The sequence below is a fragment of the Kwoniella dendrophila genome, chromosome 5 (assembly GCF_036810415.1).
Source record: "Kwoniella dendrophila CBS 6074 chromosome 5, complete sequence".
NCBI classification, from domain to species: Eukaryota; Fungi; Basidiomycota; class Tremellomycetes; order Tremellales; family Cryptococcaceae; genus Kwoniella; species Kwoniella dendrophila.
In genome coordinates this window covers 892,107-914,098 of record NC_089480.1, presented here as the reverse complement: position 1 = coordinate 914,098, position 21,992 = coordinate 892,107, and the positions used below count along the sequence as shown (strand labels likewise).

Sequence of the window (21,992 nt, the reverse complement as noted above, 5' to 3'; positions counted from 1 at the left end):
AGCTGCGTACAAGTACGGTTACATAGCTATATCGGATCTAGCCTAAGTTACGAACACGATAAAGTAAAGAACCCCCCTTGTCTTGTTCCTTGCAAAGTAAAATAATACAGAAGGAACCCCATGACTTGGTAATTTGATTCCCACAAAATTTCTCTCTGTCTGTTGAAGCTGAATTTCCGTCTGCGTATGTGTATATGAATGTGTGCTGGGGCGCAAGAAGAGCTGATATAGATTAAAAGAAAAACGGCAAAAGAATTCTTTTCTTTTCGGGATAACGGTGGTATCCGGATCTCAAAGAAGCTTTTTGAGATATGATTTCATATTTGATAATACTGTAAAACTGAATGGCAAAAATAACTAGTCAGTTAGTCTAAGTAGTGAGAAGAATCCCACATATGATGATTATACGAAAAGATGATGTACTACATTTGTATCTAGCTATATTTGAATTTCCTCTCTGAAACTAAAGAGACCTTTTAATCCCATCTTCCGAAGCTTGAACTAATCCTCTTTAGAATACAACTATATATATAAAGGTGACCTCTTTTTCTTTCGCTTAGTCTCGAAGAACTAGTTATAAATAGTGTATAATCTCATCATTTAACTTAAAACATCTTATATTCGATTTTCTTTACAAAAACCAAAGATAAACCATCCACTGAAAGTTGTATAGAAAGATAATATTCCTCATTCAAAAGTATCAATCAGTATTAAGATTAAAACCAATTATCTCAAGTTTTATGGACTTGCCACAGTAACACATTTTCTCTTCTTTTTTTTTTCAAGTACAATATCATCAGTTCATTAAAGCCCTGCTGCTATAAGTGTGAACACAAACGCTTTGGAAAAAAATGTTACATGATTTAGATAATACTTCATTAGAAATTGAATTTAATGTTTTAGCTTTAAATTTAAGAGATATGTGGTATCAGCATGGATATACAGGATTGTAAGTTTTGGATTTTTTTTTTCTCTCTTGTTCTTGTTGTATGAGAATAATTCATGATCATACTGAGTAAGTTACAAAGTACAGTATAGCTAATTTCTTTATATACATTTTCTTAATGATATAGACGATACTTCAAACAGCATATAGCAGATATATATAAAAGGTTTCAAATATTACTAGTAAGCAGATTATCAATTACCTCGCTAAGACGAATCAATCTCTCTCTAAATTGCTAGATGATGTACTGATGAAACATTGAACCATAGGACGAAGATAAAGTAGATGCAGAAACTCTACGTGCAGCGGAGAATGGTAAGTTGTTTTTTTTTTTTTTGAAAGACATAATAATGTGAAAAAAGCATCTTTGTACTAAACATCTCTCTTTTTATATTATATAGCATGTAATGAATTATTAGCGCTTTCAGCTTCTGCAGTACCAGATGAAACTTGGTTACCTTATGTAACAAGTATGAAGAAAGGTATATTGATATCTTCTTCAGGCTCGGGTGGTTCTAGTTTATCAGTAAGTCTAGTCATTTTCATTATAGTAGAAGCAACTGGAACGTATATTATCTTTTTTTTCTCAAACCGCTGTAATATCTATGTGTTGAACTAATATGTAAATGGAAAAAATAGCTATCACCAAATACATCTCCTCAGAATTCACCTACAGAAGAAAAGAATTTATCACATAATCATTATGATTATAATCAGAATCATCTATATGATGACAGATTTACCTTTTCAAATCGTCATAGAAGGTTTACAAATTGATAAATCGAGCAGTGATGCAATAGAACGTTCCATTTTTTTTGGTACTTCCACTGTATGGTAATAATCTGGGATTTGGGTTTGCGATTGTGAATTCAAGCGATATACATATGTACAGTATTCATCGAGGGTCATCAGTGAAGCGACAGAAGCCCGAATAAAAAAAAAATGTCAAAAGAAATAAAAAATCGTCGAATACATCTTTATTAACGTTATCTCCCTTTATTGTATCTAGATTTGCAAGTATTCCCAGTTGTATGCATATATTGTACTGTATGTATATGATGATATTTCCTATTTTACAAATTTACCCTCCGCTCAATGTTTTAAGAATATATGGAGACAACGTGTTTTTTGGATGATTGGATGGGTATACAACGGATCACGGCAAAGTTCTAATTCAACTTTCTCAGCTATAATATTCTGTGTCAGTCGAGATCAAGACCAAGTTACCGGAATAGATTTAGTGTACAAGATGTATCTGCATTGATCTTTTATCCCTTTATCTTCTTCTGAGACCTGATTGATCATGATTACCATCATTGTAATTACGACTACTATGTTGATGTTGATGATCATTTATATTTAATTCAGGCATACCAATGACTATTTCATCTTCTTTTGTTCTATCATTATTATCATTATTGTTATGTTGTATTTCAACTTGACCAGGCATAATTTGTTGACCATGACCTTCAGCTTGAAGTTTAACAGTTTCACCATCAGCTAATTTAGCTTTAACGAAACCTTTTGCTGTAGATTTTAAAATTGCTCTTCTTCCTACACCTGCAACATCAATATAAACTACTGCAACATTTTTAACTGAACCACCAACTAAAGCTGTAGCTTCACCTGCATCAGGTCCATATTTATGTCCTGCTGCTGATGAAGCAGCAATCGTACCATTATTAATTAAATCATGTGCTGTAGCTTCTAATGAAGTTAAAACTACTTCACCAGCTAATAGTACTCTACCTAATAAAGCTTTCTTCTTTTTAGTAGTTGGCGTAGCATTAGCACTAGAATTCACAGATCCAGGTGTATTTGGTCCGGATATGTTATTGGGTTCAGAAGTATAATTTGTAGCACCATAAGAAGGTGGTATAGCTATAGTCGGATTTGGTTTTTCACTGGTAGGTAATGGAGGTGGAATTGGAGATGTTCCTTGTAAATGACTAGGTTTATTTGGAATTGGAGGTGGAGGTGAAGTAGCAGATTGTCTGACTTGATAAGGAACCGGTATAGGTGCTACGCCGGTAGCTGATGATGAAGGGTATGCAGAAGATGGAGCGCTATAAGCACCCGTAGTTGAATTTCTTCTATAAGCATCTCGGGCTGGTTTATATCCATGATTATATGTCTTTTCAGCTGCAGTCGAAATGACCTGAAATGGTTAATGGTTCAAATCAGTACCCTTCAATGCTCGTCTCTGCTCTTGCCAGACTTACCCCGGTTATCTTACCTATAGTTGATTTAGTTACAGTGGCAGCTTTAACACTACCATTATGAACTTTGACGAAATTTTGTTTTGTTTGAGGTGAAAATTTAACTGGTTCTGCACTTGGAGTTGAATTTCTTATAAATGTATCTGCTCCTGAGATCATCTGTTTAGATGACCATTGACTGAAAGTTGATAAACCTTTACTATAAGGCAAGAATGAGAAAATAAAATTAAAAATTTCAATTAGCTTTTAGGATAATAGTATTCATAGTATCTTAGGTGATAATAGGATTGATAATAACGAGACAAACATACCTAAGTGTGTTTGCACCACGTAAAATCCAATCATCTTGTAAATCTTCTTCAGGTATAGTTCTAACTTTCACTTGTAAAGCTTGTTGACCTTCTCTTAATTGACCTGTAAAATCTAACATTACAGGTTTTGATTTATCTTCATTTAATAATTTTTTATCTTCTTCAATATCAAATTGTTGTTCTAATTCACCAACAACTTGTCCATTATCTTCATTTATCAAAACTATTCTACCTCTTAATTCTTCTGGTGCTAACATTTCTTCTTCACCTCGTCCTTTATTATCAACATGTTGGCTTCCACCTGTAGATGAGGAAGATGGAACAGCGGATGTCCGTTGTTGTCGTTGTGTATTTTGTAAAGGTAAAGTAATATTTGATAAAGCAGTTTGATTTATTGATAAACAACCATATTGTCTTAATAAAACTTCAAAAGAATCTAAATCTTCTAAATCAGCTTGACTATTTGGTAAAGGTAAATTAAATAATATAGAAGCATTTGAAATATGTGGTGATGGAATTGTATAAATTATACCTTCTCCATGAATATATTTAGGTAACATTTCTGAATTTGGAATAATTGGCATTTCAAATGTTGGACCAACTTTAATAATTAACCAAAAATCATGTGTTGGTATAGGTGGATCAGCAGGTGAAGGTGAAAATGGATTAGCTGTTTGTTGACCTATTTCTGATGGAATAGGTAATGAAACGCATTCGAGTCTGGCAAAATTGACATAAAAGATAGATTAGCTGCGTGGCTAAATGACTCAAGTTGTCGACAATCTCACTTGAATTCCCCTCGAGCTAATGTCATAGTCTCTTCATCATATATCTAGAGAACCCACAAAAGTATAAGCTATACCGCTAGGGATTAAAAATGGAAAAAGACTTACCTGTTTGACTACGGCATGTTCGATCGTTAACAATAAGAATCCATCAGCTTCGTCGAGGCTAGGGGTGGAAATACCACTTCTACTTGGCGGAGTAGGCATTCTGAAGATCTGCTGAAATGGCACTAAAGTTAATCGACTGCTTAACGATGTTTGTTGATTGAAGTCCAATGTATCTTCGTGGGCTCTCAAAACCACAAGGTTCGATCTATCCGAAGATTTTATAATCTATTTTCTTTGGTAATTGAAATTTTATACAAAATTGCTGAATCAATACTACATAGATACGCTATCTATCATAATCGTCATGTCATAGCGCTATATTGATTTTACTTTAAATAACGAGAGGTTAATTTTGTCGCAGCCTGAAAGCTGAAACGTGATCGAAGGGTCATACTTTATACACTGGGGACTTTCGTGACGTCACAAGTAAGCAGTTGTATCTGCCCGGCGCCGGATTTCATATGCTAACATCTATCTACATATCTACACGTAAAAATGACATGCTTTCTAACATGTATTTTTTATATTGCATACTTGAAAACCTGCATAAAAAGGGGCCAAACGGGAAGAAGAAAAAAATCATGTCGAGGGGAAAGGTTTATTCTCTCTTTTATTCGAAAACATTGACACATTCCTTGCTTGTCTTGAACTTTGCTTGTGAAACAGCCTGTTATCGATACAAGATTCATATTCCGCGGTTTGTCTTGGTCTCATCCGAAAACACCGTTGGTGAAACGGTATCATGCTACTTTGCCATAGTAGCGGCAAGGGTTCGACTCCCTTACGGTGTATTTCTTTTTGGTTTCGGTGTGGGGTGTGCACTACAAATGAATTTGATTTAACACGTCCGATGGAGACGCGACTCTCCTTTTCGGGTGATTTTTATAGTGTAAAAGGAAGGGGATGATGAAATGAACGGTGAATAGGGAAGAAGGGTAGAGGGAAAACTAAACGAAACATCAAACATTAATTTGTTAAACATTACTTTATTCTCATTTTGCAGTACTTCTTACATACAAACAAAAGCATTCAACCTTGATTTTTGATTCATACGTTCATTCATTCTTTCATCAATCGAAAACAATTGAATCTTTTGAACCGCTATAGTTTTGATCAGCAATCGAGATTGAAGAGAAGAGAATAAAGGAGAATTTGAACATTTCGACACTTTTCAACGAAAACAACAAGTCGATCAATCCATGGTGGAATCGATATAACAACAAACAACCTTTCTTCCACCTTGATATTCGCTTTCTTTCTCTTTCAACCTGCTTTTGACTTTAAGAATTCTTGAAAGAGATTCTTGGCTCTTCAAGCTATAAGTATCTCATTCGAGAACCAATCGATCTCCTCGTCAACCTTAAAATCTTGTTGAAGGATCTTGTTGACATTATTACAATGCCAATCACGCATCTTCCTTTGGATCACTTACTATCGTCAACTGCACCAGAAGACTTTACAGCCAGAAGACAATTATCAGATGTTTCTACTGCTATAGCTAAAGCTAGACGTATTGTTGTAGTTAGTGGTGCGGGTATAAGTTGTAGTAGTGGTATACCTGTAAGTGTTTTATTGTGGACGCGGAAAAGGAAAGTCAATGAAAAGAGGAAGAATAGGAGAATACGTCTAGTCATATGTAATTCGACAAAGGATATATCATCTACTAAGTGATATATATGTAGAAATGAGAGAAGCCGAAGAACTGGATGCTGATTTATCTGCTTCAATGTTTATTTAATCATTATTCCAGGATTTCCGATCAGCAGATGGATTATATTCATTGGTAAAATCAAAATATCCTGATCATTTCTTTAATGGTAAAGAATTATTTTCAAGTGGATTATTTTCAAATCCAATAACTACATCAATATTTTATACATTTATTGCTGAATTATATAAAGAATGTTTAAAAGCAAAACCAACTTTAACACATGAATTTATATCAAAATTAAATAATAATAAAAAATTATTAAGATCATATACACAAAATGTTGATGGATTAGAAAGAAGATTAGGTTTAGAATCTGGTGGTAGAGGTAAAGGATTTAAAAAGAAAGAAACTAAAAATATTGAATTACATGGTGATTTACAAAGAGTTAGATGTATTTTATGTCAAAAAGATTTTCCAACAAATAAAGATTGGTTAAAATCTTTTCAGTTAGGTCAAGCTCCTGAATGTCCTGCTTGTTTAGAAAGATGTAAGTTTTCTTTCATATAAACGAGCACGATCTCATATCCGGATTGAACTCATCCTTCCCTCACCAAGCAAAATCCAAGACTGTTATTCTTTTGTAGTAACGTCCAGTCATATTAAGCTAATGCCCCTTGTGTTTATAGGTGAATCACGTATGGCACGTTCAGCAAGAGCAACTTCTGTAGGAACATTACGTCCGTCTATTGTACTTTACGATGAACCGCATCCATTAGGTGATGATATAGGTTCTTTACAGACATACGATTTATCACGTCAACCTGATTTATTACTCATCATGGGAACGTCGTTAAAAGTACATGGATTAAAAAGATTAGTTAAAGAATTTGCAAAATCTGTACATTCATTAAATACACCTTCAGAAAACAAAAGACAAAATAAAAAAGGTATAGTAGTGTTTGTTAATGCTACACCACCTGCAGCGAAAGAATGGGAAGGTATAATAGATTATCATATTCAAGGTGAAACTGACAAATGGGTACAAAAAGTTGAAGAAGAATGGAGAACAATCAAACCATCAGATTGGGAAACTCAAACAAGATTAGATGGTGAAATGATCGTTACCGCCAAACCTAGACCTATTAAAGGTAAAGGTAGACCCAAGGTCATTAAACGTGAGTTTTATATCTTTGTAGTGAAAATAAATAAATAATTATGCTGATTATTCGATTGTTCATTTTATAGCGTTGGTAGAATCTGATAAATTGAATGAACCAGTGCAATTACCTACACCTAGACAAACAGCCTCACCACATTCATCACCCTCCAAATCGCAATACCAATTTAAACAAATACCGTCTTCACCTATTCCATCCTCTAAATTGAAACCGAGACCAAAGATTACGATAAAATCAAGTCAGACTTTAGATTTTGATTCAAATTCAGAATTAAGTGATGCACCACCTACACCACCTACACCCTGGTCACCAAGTAAAAGAAGGACAAATGCATTTGATAGTCCAAGTAAAAAAACAAAATCTTTTGATAAAGATATACCTTTGACTGGGTTAAATTCCACACCTGGTAAAGGAAATTTATTTGCTTTCAAAATCGCTAAAGACGATAAATTATCCGCAAGTACCAGTCAAGAAGGTATAAATAACGAAAAAATCGCTTCTTTTCCAGCTGTTAGTAAAGAGAATAAACAGACGAATGATATAGTAGCTATAGACAAAGAAAATGATTGGGTTGACGATGAATGGGGAGTTTTCAATACTTCAAGAATAAGTCCTACTAAATCGCAATCAACATTGAAAAAGAAAAACCATAAGTTTGGGGAGATCAAAGATCAAAATGTTTTCCAGGACTTGGATTTGTTACCAGCTTCGATATCTGAAAAGAAGACTATACCGCTAAAAACAAGGAGTACGAGGATAAAAGCTATTACTGTTAGTAGTCCAAGAGTAAGGAGGAAAAGGACAGTAGCTGTTAAAGCGTGAAAGGTTTAAAGACATATTGTATGTTTTATCTGTATCATTCGCTACATACATAGCTTTGAGGGGGTGTAGGGTAGGCTTTGTGTCTTATATTTAATACTGTTATTGTACTTTGTATCTTTTTATACCCGTTCTTACACGATACCCCTGAAGAAATACTATGACAAGGACAGTTTGTGTTGTTGATTGTTACTTGTTTCATATACCCGACTTGGAATCAAGTATAATACTTTATCATATGTATACAGTCACCTGTCAACCTCAGCTTCCCAATATTGGCGTGCATTGAATATAACTGAGTAACTTGACAATCCGATTCCCGTAAAATACACCATGGGATGATGCCACTAGTTAGTAGTGGTAGTAGATCGTATAGTCGTAGTCGTCATTGTAGTCATGTCGCGTGTAAATGTAAATTCAGTGCCTAGCGGTAACTCTAGTAGTCTATAATCTATCATTCATCTTTCTAACCTACTTTGTATTCACCTTGATACATCATTCATCATTTATCGTTCTACATATCTATTCTTTTCTATTTGTAACCACTCGCTGTGGGAACAACATTACACTTACATCTTACCTGTCTCTTAGGATATAGGACAAGGGTATATAGCTCAAAGGAAGGAAAGGGTCAAGAATCCGGTCACCATCCAGAAATTAGCCAAGCCGGCCGTAACGATTTGTTGCATGGTGTGTAGATATCGATAAAATCTCCCTTCATCTGAAGGTAACATCTCGTCACCTATAATCAATAATAGGAAGAAATCTATCCCATTCCCCTATCAAATATAATCATACATCTTTCAGCTGTTCACCTTGAAACTAGATTAGACCTCAACCGCAATGTCAGTGTTACAAACGAATAGTGAGTTCATTACATTTCTATCATTCTTATTCCGTCATCATTTCCGTAGTGTTCTCAGAATACCTCCTTTGTCAGCTATAATTTCATCAAGATATATTCAAATGCAAAGTAACTTTTCATTCTCAGACTATTCACTTTCCTACCTCATTCATACTGTTTTGTCGATGAAACGTCATACTACATAAAAATCGTATATTTTGCTTTCTCAGCTTACTAATACCTCTTCTTCTCTAGTAATGCAACCTCCAAACATCTCTTCACCTACTTTAGCCACTCCTAAACCCAGCTCTTTGAATCTCAAAGCTTCAAACATTGCCGCCAATGGTCCTTTCTCGTTACCTGAATCTCAACAGGAAAATGGTGGAGAATCTAGATTAGCAGAGAATTCACAGGATATACAGGATGGCAGGGAGCTTTTAGAAAATGATACTGATGGGTAATTTGATCTCTCTTTGTTTCCTAACAATCATCTTGCAACCGCATATTCACTGTTCTCGAAGTTTAGACAACTGATTCCTAACTATTTGATCCATTTAGTCGTATAACCCCCACAGCAGATAGTCGTAGTAATCCTAGTTTAGCATCTTCTTCATCATCAAATGTACCTTCACCTAATCCAACTACAATATCTTTATTAAGTCAAACAACCAATTCAACAAGTAACAACAATCCAATATTTACAGCAAGTATAACACATCCTGCTGAAATTGGTTTTGGTAATTTACAATCTGAAGAACAATTGAAAGTTGCATTACAATCAAAAGATAGAATGTTTCTATTAGTCTTATCAAAAGAGTTTGAAGCTTTTATTAACAAATTAACAAATGGTCAGATACCTCATATATCGAATTATACATCCCAAACACCTACAATATCAACGTCGCTCATGGCTGCTTTAGGCTCAAGTATGAATATCGGTGTAACTCCAACCAGTAAATTTCAAAGAATGTTAGTATACAAAACAGCTGAATGGTACGGATTGAAAGCTGTTCCAAACCAAGATGGTGGAATGATCATTGGCGTTTTAGGCGATTTCAACGAGAAGAGGTAAGCTTCGTATCACGTCAATAGCAGAACACAACTTAAGCTGATCATATATCTATAGTTCTTCATTGAAACTGTCCGAGCTCGTGCCCGCTGCACCATCTTCAAACTCACAGACGCAGAAGTTCCGAATAATGCAAAGAGCCCCAGCCCAATCTGCTTCTGGTAGCTCTTCCCCTGCCGAGGGATCATCGTCAGGACCCAAGTGGAAAACCTTGGAGGAAAGGGAAGCGGCATACGCTGCAGCTAGAGAAAAGATATATGGAAAATCAGGAGAATCGGAAGATAACGTTGAGATTGGACTTGAACGAGTGGAGGTCGGTGAACAGCCTCAAGTGGTTGATGACGAGGTAGATCCTGTCCCCAGACAGCTATATCAACAATACGAAGTAGTCTATCCATCACTATATCATCCACCTAAACCTGAGCCCGATGTTCCTCCGCCGATTAACGATAGTCCTACCAATCCAAATGTACCAAACCAATATCAGTTGCAACCAAATGCTTATGGTTATCAATCTAGCTATCCACCGTATCCACAGCAAATGGATTCAAATAGCTATTCCATGATGTCGCAAGGATATCCACCTAACCAATCGATATCATCACAGCAGAGTTACCCGACTTATATGGATGGTTCGCAAAATGGTTATATGATTCCTCAACAAAATGGGTACCCTGTACCAGTTGGATGGCCCCAGGGACATATACAGCAAAATAGCGGTTACCCTGGTCAGATAATACCACCAAATCAACAGCCGTACGGGATAGTTCCTATGCAACAACAAAGTTCACAAGGATGGCAATATCATGGACAGATGATGCCTGTTCCGCCTCAACCGTCGCAACAACCGATGCCGATGATTCCGCAAGGCGTACCTTACCCAACATCTTATGGTTATTCACCCATTCAGCCTACTCCACAATTCCCACAGCATCCTCAACCGCTGCCGCCTCCCCCTCCTATACCGCCTTACCGACAAGGTAGTTATCCCCCGCTCGCTCAGCCTACGCCTATGAGACCCGCTATGCAGCCTCATAGTTCTGCTTCAAGTAGTATATCGTCAAGATCTTATCAAGATGGTTCAAGACCTCATTCGAGAGGATCAACCACCAGCACTCGGTCAGCTGCAAGTAGTGTCAGACTAGGAGCTATGTATCCTGCTACACAAGGTCCGGGTTTCAGGCAGAGGGCGATGAAGGGTCAAGGGTTGAATGGATTGACGAGTCTAGGTGTGGGAGGACCGGGGACAGATCAAAGAAGAAATATGCGAGCCCATAGTCCTGTGAGTTTCATCTTGATCTGGTGCGAAGGGGACTTGGTAGTGCTAGTGAAAAGTCACTAACGAGATTACGACAGTCATCAACGACAAGTGCATCGTCTAGGTCATCTCGAAGAACAAGCTCTATACAATTAGCACCACCTTCATCGTCGCAGCATCAATTACCTCAAAGACCTGATTGGGCAGCTAACAATGTACCATATCATCCTTCACCTTTACCTGTACCTGGTACCAACGGTCATAATCCAACCACTATGGGTGGAACCAATCCAGCTGAATTTCCACCTCTGCTTAGACAAGGTCAAGGGACTAATGCTGAACCTATGCAGGTTGAAAGAGTCAAGATCAAACCTTCAGAATCAGTTTGGAATGGTAATCCAGTTAAAAATATTCAATATCAACAACAGCAGTACAACAACAATAAGGGAAATTCAAGCTTGAATGGAGATGGAGTTGGACAAGAACAACCTAAAATAACGATTATATCTGGACCAAATTCCAGTAATGGAGGAGGAGTTGGACAACAATCATGTACACCTGTATCTGCCATAAGTAATAGTCATCATTCGCAATCTCACCAAAATCAGAATCAAATTTCAGAAATTGACCCAGATTTCCCAAGGAGATTACCAACTAAAACACAACCTATTTTATATGATCCTTCAATGCCTTCTTCTTCTTCTTCTTCTTCTCGACATAATAGCAGTATAGCTAGTAATAGTAGACCTTCATCAGTAAATACCAATAAATCCATTCCTAATTCAGGTATAATGTCAGCTGAAGATATAATAGAAGCTAAATTAGCTCAAATTAGTATAAATAATGGTATACCAATTGGTTTAGCTCCAATTTCAGCTTCTTCCGTGTCCGTTTCTGGATCAAGAAATGGCAATGGTAATGCTGATAATAAAAGTTATGCTAAAGTTGTTAGAAGAGATTGAAGAAGGTTTGATTGACAGAACTTTTGATGTTGTATCATAAGGACACAAATACATGCATACAAATCATATACGCTCAATAGTATAAATAGGTAGCGATTTCTGGGATATTTGGAGTTGATTCAAAAAAATTTTCATATATACAGATTCAAGATGACAGATGAGAAAAGTTAGGACGTATCATGTTAGTTTCATGCAGTGCGGAATCGTCAGAATTGTAAGGGAGAAACTGAGCGATGTTCATGTTTCATTTCACGTATATATCACATTGAATATGCATTATTTAAAGCTTGCTTGTGGAAAAATTGGTCTCATGATTTTTGGTTATTTACTTACACTGTGTTATGGCCATAACATAGCATAGCACGCATTATAATGGCTGGACCCAATTGGTGTCGATGCAACAGTCATATGATTGCATCTGAGGATTCATCTGTGGGTGACGCATTTTATTTTGCTTGATGTATTGTACATAATACAGATTTACAGTGAAAATACAATGCGACAATATGATATGGTCTGAAGATATGGATTTACTATATCGAATGATAATGATATCGTAACGAATCCAAAATAAAAAATTCTCTTATAATACAGATTGTCTTTTCTTTAAAATTTTATCTAAAGCTTTTTCTAATAAATTAGCTTGTTTTGTATATGTAGATTTTTCACCATTATATTGTCTACAATTTTCAAAAATTAATCTTGCATCCGAAACGAAATCTTCAACTGATTCATAATGATTATTTTCTAATTTATATTCCATTGTTGATAAGTCTAAATTGTAAATTTCAAATAAAAAAGTTAGATCATCCTTACCCACGTCAAGTTAAATACCGTATATCAACTTGAAAAACAGAATTCCAAAACTCACCCATAGGTTCTTTTATGACTTCATAATAATCTTGAACCATATTACCATCAACAGGTTTCGTAAATGGCCATGCAGATTGTTCTTCTTGTAAATCATTTAAAACAAGTTGTAATACAACATGATGTGGATTACGTTTTGGTTGTCGAATTCTACATTAAATGAACAAACATATACACAGTCAGTTTCTCATTCTTTTGGAGAGAAAACAAAATACTCCAAGCTCAATTAGTACTTACATATCATCCAAATCAGGATTCCAACCACTTTCAGCTAACAAGTCGAAGTTTTCATACATACCATGATTAGCGAGTCTCACAAGAACGGTAACGTTCAATGTCGGTTGTTGACTTACCCAATCCTGGAACTTGATCTTTCGTCAACTTGACCTCTTCTCCAGGTTTAACATCTTTAAATATGGTCAATCCAGGATGAACTATATGTGATCTTGATATCGTACGAATTTTCGCCAGTATAGCCTGAAATTATCCAATTGGAAAGAATATCGAAAAATCAGCACAAGATTATTCTTCAAAATACATCATTCGTTGAGCTTGATTTTTACAACTTACAGCTTTCTGATCAGCTAACATTTGATGAACTTCCATATATTTAACTTTTGGTAACATTTTACATTGCATGATTGTACCACCTTCATAATCTTTTATATAACCTACCCATCTTTCTCTTGGGAAAGAAATTTCTTTTGTAAAACCTTGTTTTTTAAAATATCCAACAGCATAATTATCTGCATAAGTTAAAAAATAATTTATCGTTGGATGTGCTGATTTTACATGATCCTTTAACGAATTCATTAAATGTGATCCATAACCCTATTGATGCTATTATGTAAGTACCTGTTTTTCTTTTGAAGAGCTAATTTACTCAATCATTCATCACTCACCTTGATTTGTTCAGAACTATCGACAGCACAAAAAACAATTTCTGCAAAACCTCTACTTTCGAAAGGTCTATAACAAATCCCACCAACAACTTTCCAGCCTCTTTTAACTATAGCCATACTTATATGATTTTTATCCAAAACCAATCTCGTAATATACTCTCTAGGCATTTTCGGCAATTGACGTTGGAATAGATTTTTCAATCCTATTAATAATATTGTAGCTACTTGAGTAGGTTCTCGGGATGATACCACAGGTAGTATAATTTCTTTATTCGATTGTTCGATGGCTGCTGGACGTAATGGTAATTTGGGCTGAATCAGAAAATGACATGTTCAGCTATTGCGTCTAATTGCCTCAGTGGTCTCGACGATACATACCAGTTCTACACCTTCCCAGATTTCTACATCTATACCTTCTTGATTACTTGATATACCTTTATTACCATTTTCGATATTTGTGACTGTACCTTTAGCCATTCTTCTCATTAATTCTTCTTCTTTCTCTTTTTCTTTTTCTTTAATTTCTGTTCTTCTTTTTCTTTCTTGTTCATCTAATCCTGCAGGTCTTTTAGATAACGGTACTTCTTCTTCTTCTCCATCATCTTCTTCAGAAGGTTTCAATTCATCAGGTTGACCAGCTAAATGTTGATTTCCATCTGCATCAGTTTCCATTGAAACTATACCATGTTGACCTCTAACTACTGTACGTGGTTCTCTACCTTTACCAGGTACTTTACCAGGTTTCTTTTTACCATGTTTATGTGGTTTTTTTGATGAATCTGCTTCTTCATCGTTATCATCGTTATCTTTATCTTCTTCATCACCACTTTGTACAGCTGATCCACTCTTATGTCTCTTACGAGGTGGTTCTCCATCTTCACCGTCTAGTTCCATATCTATATCCATGTCCATATCCATATCACCTTCACCTTCACTTTCTGCTCTATCATGAAGCGATTTACCTGATGTTTTGGCTCGAGGTGAAGTCAAAACTGCAGGTTCAGGTAATGCAGGTACTGTTGTACTTTTTCCTGCTGGACGAACAAAGTGGTGTAATTGTTTATATAGGGATTCCGTTTTTTCGGTTTCAGGAGTTGGAAACGTCAGAAGTAGGCCATCTTCCTATAAAATTATTGAGAAGTCGTGTAAGCAGATCAATTGATTAGATCTTGTACCCCTAAAGGTACAATGAGTTTGATTGTGCTGTAACTCAAGCATAATGCAGCACCGCCAACTCACCTCCAAGTACTCCTCTATACGTCCTACAACTGCTGTCCTCCTCTTCCTCTCAGATGAATCGAGGTTTTTTGGGAAAACATGACCTTGACCTTGCCAACCATGATTACACTTCCCACAAATTTTCCACCAACCTTTATTGGTTCTCCATATTCTTTTTCTCTCTTCATAATTGTCTATCATGCTTATATCGCCATCTAATTCGTCATTATCTAAATCCTCATCCTCTTCATCCTCTTCTTCGTCATCATCGTCATCGTCATCATTTTGAGATTTCTTCTTTTGCGTAGACGGGGATAAGATTATTATTTCATGCTTTGAAGGAGGTTCTAATCCTTCACAATCACATCCGGATACTTGACATTCTAAAAATCTAGCTACTTTGAACGATTTTTCCTCTTCTGATATTGTCGTTATATCTTTCACTGAAGGTGGATATCGGAATTTCAATTTAGGGGGACACGAAAGGTCTATTTCATGAGGTTCTTCTTGACTGTCTTCCGTTATTTCTATTTGAGGTATTTGTTCCTCCTTACTATCTGATTTTTTCTGTTCATCATCTTCATCCTCATCTTCATCTTCGTTCTCATCCTCATCTTCGTCATCATCTTCTCCATCTTCGTCCTCCTCAGCTTCTTCGTCATTATCCTCTTCATCTTCGTCTTCTTCTTCTTCTTCACCATCATCATCTTCATCATCTTCACTCTCTCCTTCTTCTCCTTCATCATCTTCCTCGACTTCTACCGTATCGCCCTCATCTTCTACCTCTTCCCCATCTTCAGGGTCTACTGCTTCTTCTTCTTCTTCTTCGACGTCAGGCTCAATTTCTTCGTCTATAGGTTCATCGACTTGAGATAGCTCAGCTATTCCAGGAGATTTGGCGGGTGACAGTGAGCTTGAATCTCTAGAATTAGCTGAAGTTGCTCTACTTGACGCTGCAGGTGTTGAAGTGGCCGTTGAATGTCCTTTATTCCTTGATGAATATTGACGTCTTGCTGGCATGGTTTTTCTCCTTCTACAACCGCCGAAAGATCATGGAAGATTCGGAAGTTCCTATAGTACTATCTGACTATGTGTATTGAGAATATATGTTCAGCTATTCAAACGAAGAAAAGCCAATCACTCTTGCACATCATTTGAAGAATGCATTTGTTATTGTTTTTGTGTATCCGGTAATTCATGTTGTTGCAGCTAGTAACTTATCTCTCTCGTTCGCGTCAGAACACGTGGTATCGGGACAAACGATCGGAATGTGGCACCGGTGAAAGTCATCTCAACCCACAATTCCAGGATTATTTTACTCATCTGCTATCACGAAGGGTTACTATCATCGAGTATCCTTGTCATATGTTAACTGGTAGATTGCTTAGCAGAGGACAATCAAATATACCTGTGAGAGTGAAGTGAGAATACATCGTTTGGTAACAGGCTAGTAGCCAAAAAAGGGAGATCCCTTCCGTTTCTCCTCCTCCCTCAGAATTTTGTAAGGGTATATATTGATGCCGATATCGCCAAAACTCTCATCTACGGCCATAGAAGGTATAAAGCACCGCCTCTCGTCTGATCGGCGCAGTTTAAGTTACCTATCGCTCGGTTAGTACCAAGGTGGGGGACCACTTAGGAATCCTGGGTGCTGTAGTTTTTGTTTCACGCGTTTATTCGATATCTGGAAATCTGATTTGATGAGTCCTTTACCTCTTCGATGTCAGGAAATACTTCCATGCTCATTCATCATCACTCTCTTTATACACAAAATTAAATCCTGGGTGTCTTGAGATGAGATATCAATTCAATCATTTTAGTCATTTCGACATCAGCTGTTGTATAGAGCAACACCTGCACACATTTCAAGGTGAGTTATGAGAAGCAACCGTCTCAGTTGGTGCTCATGTAGGTTGAGGAATATCAAGAGACCAGATGTACCATTATATGATACGACATTTATGAGTCATGAGAATTAAGGTTCAAATTGGTTGATCTTCTCAAGTCACCACCCGGCTATGTGGTTTGACCTGGTTGACTGTATCTTATCGGACTATGAATATCGGCTGCTCACCGCACTGACCCAATTTTGATGATCATGCTCAAGTGTACTGCAAATGCAAAGTAACTCCTTTGGACACCGATCACCTTGTTTCCACATTTATTTCGTTATCTGATTATAGTAATCATTTTCTGATCATTTCTTCCTCGATCAAAGCAAGCTAATCGGGTCAATGATCATGCCATCTCAGCGCAACTCTGAAGCTGGTCCATCAAAGAAGCCAAGACTTCACGAGAATCATCGTGATCCAAGCGCAGACGTAACATTAATTTCTAATGATAATGTTGAATTGAAAGCTAGTAGTTTTTATTTATCTAGGGTTAGGTGGGTTTTCCTCATTTTTACTTATGTCTCTTTTAACGATTACACAGCGTATCAATCTATTTATCTGTGTTTGCTGATCGAATATACGTTGTACCACTTCTTTCATCAATAGTAAATTCTTTGAAGATGCTTTTAATCTACCACTTCCTTCCTCTGGAACTGGGAAATGTCGAGATCCAATCTGTTTAGATTTTTCTCAAGAAACAATTTCAATTTTCCTTGATATGGTATTAATCCCAAAACCATACCTCAAAAAATATATTGAAGATATTAAATCTTTCGAAAAGCTCAAAAATCTTTTACTCTTAGTTGAATTTATTTTATGTGATGATAATTTGATCACATCTATTTTAAATGCTATAAAATCAATTGGAGAGAAAGAACCGATGAATTTACTTAAATTCGCTGAAGAACGTAACGATATTTCAATGGCTCAACAAGCTATTTCAAGTTTATATACTGTTATCCCAAAACACAATGAGTACGTGTCTGATGCAGCTTCAAATGCGCGTAGAACCCAAACCCTCAAAAGTTTAGCAGATAAATGGGAAAAAATCAAACTAGATTTTTCAAAACTTTCACCTGAATATCAATCTGAACTCTTCATAATGACCCTATTAAGATGTCACACAAGAAATGCACCAAGTCGTTCATCAACTTCAATTGGGTCGAACTTCAATCAAGACGATTGGGCTTCTATTGGAAATTCATTTGATCCAAGTAAACATATGAAAAGCAAAATTCCACAAATCAAGTCAGACGGTCATTACATAGAATCACCTGATTTCGACTTTGATATCATTCCAACTGGTAGAAGGCGACATGGGAGAGGGTGATGAACATCGACTTTCAATGTGTGTTACTCAGATGTTCCTTTATATATGTAAATATCAGTTTGTATTTGTGATAATCAGCATGTAACAAAATCCGCGATCATATGATGATTTGACCCTTGATTACTCGTGTCAGTGTTTATACTCGTTTTTTCTTTTGGCCTTCGCTACTACAATCTGATGTTTCTCGCGTTTCGTCACGTTGAGTTCTTGCGTTTGAGACCTTAATTCACTTATGCTATCCAATATCCATTTGACTATATTTATATCGATCAAGCGAAAGGATGCATATTTTTCAATTTGATACACCCCTAAGCTTCCCACAAAGACTCCCGAGACCAGATGCTAGAATGATATACAAGCAACTAACACTCTAGTTCTTAATCTTCTTTTTTGGTCGGATTTGGGATGAGTGACCACATTTTCTTTTTCGCTATGAGAAGAAAAGGAAGGTCTGAGTCAGTCGACACATTACAGCCATAGACAGTATATTCGTAAGAGATACTCACGCAGTTGGTAGCTCTTGGTGGGAGACGAGCGTAACATTTTCGGCAAATTTGTTTGTCACACTGATTTTAGCACATTAAATCTCAGTCAGCGAAAACTAATTCCAAAATGAAATAGCTAAAATATAATCAACTCACGTTGTACTTGTTGGCAAGTACTTTGAGCGAAGGCTCAATGATACCACCTCTGAGACGGAGGACTAAGTGAAGGGTAGATTCTTTTTGGATGTCTACGGAGGGAAGAGAAGGAGTTAGTACGAAATCAAGACGAAGAATGTTTATTCTTCCATTATCCTGTTTGTTCTAGTTCTAACCATCTGATATCCATTTATGCTGATCTCTATCATGTGCAGTGAAGATATTGTGAGGATGGCTTGTGTGTGTTGCCTGACCCATATTGATTGCTTCTGAAGCATACTTCTCCCACATATATATTTCTTTAACAATTCCCTTGTCGAGTTGCAAAATCGCCTCCCCTCTCCCATAACTGCAACAACAACCCTCTTTTATATCAATTGAGATTTGGATACCCACTGTAATCTGAAAGAGTTCTACCATCTTCTAATTGTTTACCAGCGAAAATTAATCGTTGTTGATCAGGTGGAATACCTTCTTTATCTTGGATTTTTGATTTGACATTGTCGATAGTGTCGGATGACTCAACCTCGAGGGTGATAGTCTTACCGGTGAGGCTATAATATCAAAATCCAATTATCAGTTCTTCCATTCTATCTATAGTCCATCCAAATCCTTTTTCCTCTATATATTCCTGTCTTCTTGACTATATATAGTTGATCTTATAGAAACTCACGTCTTGACGAAAATTTGCATCTGTAAAGCGACAACAATATGGATTTAGTCTTATAATATCCTAAAAGAGATGATAAAAGAAGAGATGAGCTCACCTTGAACGGTACCTGCAAAGTCGTCAGTAAGGTAATCAATGGAAAAAGCAACAAAAATCAAGAAATCGTTAAATTGGATATTTTGTCGATTGTGAGGGAGTGTAAGCACCAAACCAAGGAGTGTAAGGCAGAGGCAGAGTGAGGGCGACAGTGAATGGAGAGAATAGAATGAGAATCGGTCAGTGAGTGAGAGTATGCAGTAAGCAGTACAAGCACATACTGGCCATGCAACGTGTGGTGTATGGTGTATGGTGTATGGTGTATGGTGTATGGTGTATGGTGTATGGTGTATGGTGTATGGTGTATGGTGTATGGTGTATGGTGTATGGTGTATGGTGTATGGTGTATGGTGTATGGTGTATGGTGTATGGTGTATGGTGTATGGTGAATGGTGTATGGTGTATGGTGTATGGTGTACAGCTTGTATGGTGAAGCAGGTAGTTTTATTGTGGTTGTATGGTAGAACGGTAGGAGTGAAAGAAATAAGAAACTCCGTCAAACTCCGAGAACGGCTTTTTCAATGTGGCATATTTTGGGGGTTTCAAAAAGTAAGATGTGGAATTGATTCCGTAAGATATTTAATGCTTAAAGCTCTGCTGTATTTTCGGAAGATTGGTTAACCGGAATGTCCACATGTGTTACATGTTTTGATGCTGAATCACGAGGTGTTTATGAGGTTGGACGTATCGAGTATAATCAAGTTCAACTATATGACAACGATGATAATGACAACCATGATGGTATTCTAAGCTATATACAAGCTATAGATCCTGTAGCAGACCCAAAACAACTTTCGTACCCTAGACTTGTTGACCATGTCCCCCTATATGCTGACGCAGGCAAGAAGTCCAAGATTACCTTCCACGATAATCTCCAGAATAGCTAGGAGAACACTCATCACTTCTCAATCAACGGAACCGCATGCATATTTACAGCCATATCTACAGAAAAACACGGATGCCAAAGTAACAAATGAAGAGTTAGAAGGTGTGATGTGTCTAGTGTTAAATAGACCAGAAACGAAGAATGCGATAAGTGTAAGGATGGTAGGCGTAAGTGTGATGAATAGCAGCGTACATCTTGTCCAAGCTGAATTGACGAATCCTTGTGCTTTTGATATTTATAGGAGATGAGAGAATGTATAGCTAGACTAAATTCCATGGCATCAGCGTGAGTATCAAGGAGCTCATATATACATATCAGATAATTATCTTAAACTACTGCGAAACTCTAACGTCACAAACATATATATAGCTCCGCAAGAATATTACTTGTACATTCATCACAACCAGGATCATTTTGTTCAGGAGCAGATTTAAGAGAAAGAAAAACAATGTCACAAAATCAAGTATCAAATTTCTTAGATTCGTTAAGAGAATTATTAAAAGAATTAGAAGGTATTAAAATTCCTTCAATAAGTATAATTGATGGTTATGCTTTAGGTGGTGGTACAGAATTATCTTTGGCATGTGATTTGAGAGTTGGTGGTGAGTTTTGTTTTGTTTTGTTGTTCCCTTGTGTAGTACAGAATATTTTTTCTCATCCATAAAGAGAGATTCTCTAATTGATTCAGCTACCTCGTTTTATTATGTCATATAGGTGAAAATACGAAAATGGCTTTACCAGAAACTAAACTTGGTATAATACCTGGTGCAGGAGGTACACAAAGATTAACTCGTTTGATTGGTGTTTCAAGAGCAAAAGAATTGATATATACAGGAAGACATATAAATGGTATTGAAGCAGAACGTATAGGTTAGTTTTCAGTTCAATTATTCGGCTGATACGTAAGAAGATGACAAAGCTAAAAATACCGATAATCTTTCTCATTTTACAAATAACATATTTGTGATGAATTAGGTTTATTGAATAAATACGCAAAATCACCTGAAACACCCTTTGAAGCAGCTTTAACAATATCAAAACAGATTTTAACTTCTGCTCCATTAGCTTTATCAGCTTCAAAAACTGCTATTTCATCATCAACTGCATTATCTCTAGAAGATGGATTAGATTTAGAAAGAAGAGTCTATAATGGTTTATTAGATACTGAAGATAGACAAGAAGGTTTATTAGCTTTTAAAGAGAAAAGAAAAGCTGTTTTTAAAGGGAAATAAGCTGAGATTGGAGGAGTAGTGGTAATAATTCTGGAATCACAGATTAGTAGAAGAGGTATATAGATGAATAGATGTATTTTTAAGCAGTTGCATTGCATGTATACT

The 21,992-nt window shown here is 36.4% G+C and overlaps 8 protein-coding genes and 1 non-coding gene across 9 annotated transcripts; 6 read left to right on the top strand and 3 right to left on the bottom strand.

The window, feature by feature from the left end:
• Nucleotides 1-851: 851 nt before the first annotated feature.
• Nucleotides 852-1,723, top strand: L201_004175 (uncharacterized protein; the record flags this gene model as incomplete). Its single annotated transcript, XM_066219920.1, has 5 exons — nucleotides 852-949; nucleotides 1,074-1,128; nucleotides 1,216-1,261; nucleotides 1,348-1,472; nucleotides 1,586-1,723. The coding sequence occupies 5 exons, from the start codon at nucleotides 852-854 to the stop codon at nucleotides 1,721-1,723; spliced, it is 462 nt and encodes a 153-aa protein (XP_066076017.1).
• Nucleotides 1,724-2,222: 499 nt separating this feature from the next.
• L201_004174 (uncharacterized protein) lies at nucleotides 2,223-4,468 on the bottom strand (the record flags this gene model as incomplete). The annotated part of the gene is made up of 5 exons (XM_066219919.1): nucleotides 2,223-3,104; nucleotides 3,169-3,364; nucleotides 3,477-4,196; nucleotides 4,265-4,308; nucleotides 4,370-4,468. 5 exons carry the CDS (start codon nucleotides 4,466-4,468, stop codon nucleotides 2,223-2,225), a joined length of 1,941 nt encoding a protein of 646 aa, XP_066076016.1.
• A 621-nt stretch (nucleotides 4,469-5,089) lies between these two features.
• On the top strand, nucleotides 5,090-5,160 carry L201_004173. Its single transcript has one exon. It is a non-coding gene; the product is annotated as a tRNA-Gly (tRNA).
• A 607-nt stretch (nucleotides 5,161-5,767) lies between these two features.
• On the top strand, nucleotides 5,768-8,020 carry L201_004172 (uncharacterized protein; the record flags this gene model as incomplete). Its single annotated transcript, XM_066219918.1, has 4 exons — nucleotides 5,768-5,929; nucleotides 6,120-6,567; nucleotides 6,707-7,195; nucleotides 7,266-8,020. The coding sequence occupies 4 exons, from the start codon at nucleotides 5,768-5,770 to the stop codon at nucleotides 8,018-8,020; spliced, it is 1,854 nt and encodes a 617-aa protein (XP_066076015.1).
• A 1,098-nt stretch (nucleotides 8,021-9,118) lies between these two features.
• L201_004171 (uncharacterized protein) lies at nucleotides 9,119-12,150 on the top strand (the record flags this gene model as incomplete). Its single annotated transcript, XM_066219917.1, has 4 exons — nucleotides 9,119-9,318; nucleotides 9,420-9,929; nucleotides 9,988-11,212; nucleotides 11,287-12,150. The coding sequence occupies 4 exons, from the start codon at nucleotides 9,119-9,121 to the stop codon at nucleotides 12,148-12,150; spliced, it is 2,799 nt and encodes a 932-aa protein (XP_066076014.1).
• Nucleotides 12,151-12,733: 583 nt separating this feature from the next.
• L201_004170 (uncharacterized protein) lies at nucleotides 12,734-16,160 on the bottom strand (the record flags this gene model as incomplete). The annotated part of the gene is made up of 9 exons (XM_066219916.1): nucleotides 12,734-12,924; nucleotides 13,022-13,170; nucleotides 13,258-13,291; nucleotides 13,374-13,497; nucleotides 13,591-13,851; nucleotides 13,923-14,234; nucleotides 14,301-14,818; nucleotides 14,885-15,044; nucleotides 15,162-16,160. The coding sequence occupies 9 exons, from the start codon at nucleotides 16,158-16,160 to the stop codon at nucleotides 12,734-12,736; spliced, it is 2,748 nt and encodes a 915-aa protein (XP_066076013.1).
• A 1,220-nt stretch (nucleotides 16,161-17,380) lies between these two features.
• Nucleotides 17,381-18,362, top strand: L201_004169 (uncharacterized protein; the record flags this gene model as incomplete). The annotated part of the gene is made up of 2 exons (XM_066219915.1): nucleotides 17,381-17,526; nucleotides 17,639-18,362. 2 exons carry the CDS (start codon nucleotides 17,381-17,383, stop codon nucleotides 18,360-18,362), a joined length of 870 nt encoding a protein of 289 aa, XP_066076012.1.
• Nucleotides 18,363-18,732: 370 nt separating this feature from the next.
• Nucleotides 18,733-19,696, bottom strand: L201_004168 (ubiquitin-60S ribosomal protein L40; the record flags this gene model as incomplete). The annotated part of the gene is made up of 5 exons (XM_066219914.1): nucleotides 18,733-18,792; nucleotides 18,869-18,928; nucleotides 19,004-19,095; nucleotides 19,400-19,557; nucleotides 19,677-19,696. 5 exons carry the CDS (start codon nucleotides 19,694-19,696, stop codon nucleotides 18,733-18,735), a joined length of 390 nt encoding a protein of 129 aa, XP_066076011.1.
• A 901-nt stretch (nucleotides 19,697-20,597) lies between these two features.
• L201_004167 (uncharacterized protein) lies at nucleotides 20,598-21,887 on the top strand (the record flags this gene model as incomplete). Its single annotated transcript, XM_066219913.1, has 5 exons — nucleotides 20,598-20,822; nucleotides 20,897-20,940; nucleotides 21,025-21,257; nucleotides 21,370-21,525; nucleotides 21,631-21,887. The coding sequence occupies 5 exons, from the start codon at nucleotides 20,598-20,600 to the stop codon at nucleotides 21,885-21,887; spliced, it is 915 nt and encodes a 304-aa protein (XP_066076010.1).
• Between the last annotated feature and the right edge of the window lie 105 nt (nucleotides 21,888-21,992).